General features: G+C 40.8%; 1 protein-coding gene across 1 annotated transcript; it reads right to left on the bottom strand.

The window, feature by feature from the left end:
* Positions 1-420: 420 nt before the first annotated feature.
* LOC118736124 (uncharacterized protein K02A2.6-like) lies at positions 421-1,137 on the bottom strand. Its single transcript, XM_036466223.1, has one exon. It carries the CDS (start codon positions 1,135-1,137, stop codon positions 421-423), a length of 717 nt encoding a protein of 238 aa, XP_036322116.1.
* Positions 1,138-3,057: the final 1,920 nt, after the last annotated feature.

Here is a 3,057-nt window from a genome sequence, read left to right on the forward strand (position 1 = left end):
CTTTTATCTACCTCGGACCTCTTGCGTAGTTTTTTGGGAATACTGGTTGCTTTACTTGGAACTCTTGCTTGCTCTCCAGTTCCCTTTTGTTCTGGCTCGGCTGCTCGAAAATTTGGCTTAATATGGTACGAATCGGTCTTCCATGTAGAAGTTCTGCTGGTGTCAGCGTTGGGCATAGCACGGTAAGTAGCTAAGTACTTTACTAGTGCAGCTTGAAGCGGAAGGCCATCGTCGGTATTTTTTTTTTACAGAAGCTTGAAATGTTCTGAGAAAACGTTCTGCTAGTCCATTTGAAGCGGTATGAAACGCTGCTGACGTGAACAATCGTGGTACAAAGCTCAATAAAAATATTAAAAATAAAATGTTAACAAGCCACAATAACATTGACAAATACAAGTGACGTGTTTTATTCCAAGTTGTTCACAAAAAACTCGGACCGTTGTCACTAACGATGGTTTCGAGAATTCCCTCAATGGCGAAAATTCCAGATAGCGTAGATATCGTATGGGCAGTTGTAGTAGTTGTCATTTGCACAATAAATGGAAATTGTGAAAATGCATCAACGCAGATGAGCCACATAGAATTAAAAGCAGGTTCAGCAAAATCAATGTGCACTCTTTCCCATGGGCGGGGTGCAGGGTTTACAACCTTACATATGTCGTAATTGTTACACATTTCGACAATATCTTTGTCCATGTTGACCCACCATATATTTCGCCTCGCTAGTTGTTTCATTTTAGTTACACCCCAGTGTCCATCATGTAACATTCGAAGAATTTGACCGCGGAGAGAAGCGGGAATGATGACACGATTATACTCCGTTTGGAGGCAAAGTAAATTACTTTTGATGGTTAAGGCAAATCTGTGGTTGAAAAATGATCGTAGATCCGCATCTTGTGGACTTAAATTTTCAGGCCATCCACGCTGTACGTAGGAGCAGACCCATTTTAGGACTTTATCGTTTTCAGCGTGTCTACAAATAATTTCAGCGTTAATTGGCGTGTTTAATTCACTTACATTATAGCATGCTTCTTCGTCATCGAAAGTTGTGTCGTAGCCTAGTGGTAAACGTGATAAAGCGTCGGCGTTACCACGTTCGGTAGTTTTCCTATATTTTACGACATATTGGTAGGCCATACGTATGATGGCCCATCGTTGCAACCGATGTGATGTCATCACTGGAAGCTGGTGGCTTGCGTTGAAAATGCTTACAAGCGGCTTGTGGTCTGTGACCAAGGTAAATTTCCTTCCAGATAGGTATTGGTGGAAACGCTTGACTCCGAAAACAATAGTTGACCCTTCTTTCTCGATTTGGCTGTATCGCACCTGATGCTTTTCGAGGGTCTTAGAAGAAAACGCGATTGGTCTCTCACTACCATCAGCAAATACGTGTGAAAGCACTACTCCTATGCCGTATGAAGAAGCATCTGTAGCAAGGACCAATGGCAACCCCTCCTGATAATCCGCCAATTGTGTCGCATTGACGATATATGACTTAAAAGCATTAAAAGCTTGCTGAGAAGACCCCCAAGTAAATTTAACATTTTTTTGGCGCAGCATATTAATAGGGGCCGACAACTGGGAATAATTGGGTATAACAAACATAGATGTTGGCAGAGTAAGAGTGTTTTTGTGGTGCTCTTACGTTTTTGTGTTTTCCTGCGTAAATAATTTAAAAAATTCCTCAAACTATTGATCTACCGGTGTACCTGTGCGCTTAAACAAACAAATAACAAGCAAACAAGCATGTCAATAGCACGCAAAAACTCAGCAAGAAAACCGGCTACCGGCTCACTCTTCGTAATGAACTGGCTGCTGTTCAGACTCAGCTCAGTGCTCTCGAAAGCAGCGCAGTCTCCACTATTAGTAACGGGATTCCTCAGGCAGCCGGTGAGTGTTTTCTGAACTTTTTGCAAAGATTTGCGGTGCAACTCAGCATAAACCCCCCCTGTGCGAGATGCTTTTCGAGTAAAAAGCGTAAAAAGTAATGGGCAAAAAATCAGAGACAACTGTCCCATTGTTGTAAAGTTGTTCACTTCACACAATCGAAATCAGCTCATGAAATCCATTGCGGTCTTCTGCAGATCCAAAAAGAGATCCCTTGCGCTCACTGATGTTGAGTTGCCGGGCTATGGGTCAATATTTGTACATGAGAGTCTGCCGAAAAAATTGCGAGATGTGATGTCGTATGCTTCAGAGCTCACGCGGAAGAAACAACTGGCGTCAATGTCCTCTATACGAGGGAAAATTTTTGTGAGACTAAAACCAAATGAAGCGCCCATACTGGTGAGCAGCAGAGCCAGGATTAACGCTCTTTTCAACAGTACGCGGAAGTAAAAAATTTTACTAGCCTAGAAGTTAAGTTATATTTATGTTCTTTTCTCCTTCTCGCTGTACCAAATTCTATTTGTTTAATATTTCCTTATTTTTTGTTTCTACATGTAAACCTTGATTCTTCTCGTTTAATTCTGTTTCCATATTTACTAACGTTTATAGCAATCGTTAACGTGCGTTAAAGTGCTTCCTTGTGTTATATGTATTTTGTGGTTGCTTTTGTCCATCTCAGTGTTATGGACTTAAACCCCTATAGGAAATCCGCCTCCTGCATTGACGAAAGCCACAAGATTTTAATTGATATTTTGTGTAAGCAATATAATGGCCTCAAAGTGGTGCGCTTCAATGCAAGAAGCCTTAACGGTGACAAACTGGATTATACTAGGGATATTTTTGGGAAATCTGACGTTGATGTTATTTGCGTATCGAAAACGAGGTTTAATCCTGACATCTCCGACTTCTACTACAGCATTCCAAACTTTAGTGTTACCAGAGCCGATAGAACACAAAGGAAAGGAGGATGTGTTGCATTCTACTGCAGGTCTACCCTAAAATTTTGCGTTTTAGCAGAATCAAACCACTGTGATACGGAATTTATTATTGCCGAAATTTCTGACCGAGTGACTAAAATATTAGTGTCCTGTGTGTATAAGCCCCATAGATGTTACTTGTTGGATTCGTTTTTTTCAATTATAAAAAGTTAAGTTTAGTTAGTTACAAAAA

The sequence above is a fragment of the Rhagoletis pomonella genome, unplaced genomic scaffold (assembly GCF_013731165.1).
Source record: "Rhagoletis pomonella isolate Grant_MI unplaced genomic scaffold, Rhpom_1.0 Rhpom_scaffold_00003, whole genome shotgun sequence".
In the NCBI taxonomy this organism is placed as follows: Eukaryota; Metazoa; Arthropoda; class Insecta; order Diptera; family Tephritidae; genus Rhagoletis; species Rhagoletis pomonella.

What these genes read in the sequence shown, in the direction of transcription:
- LOC118736124 (XM_036466223.1), bottom strand. Translation starts at nt 1,137, where the DNA reads ATGGCCTACCAATATGTCGTAAAATATAGGAAAACTACCGAACGTGGT.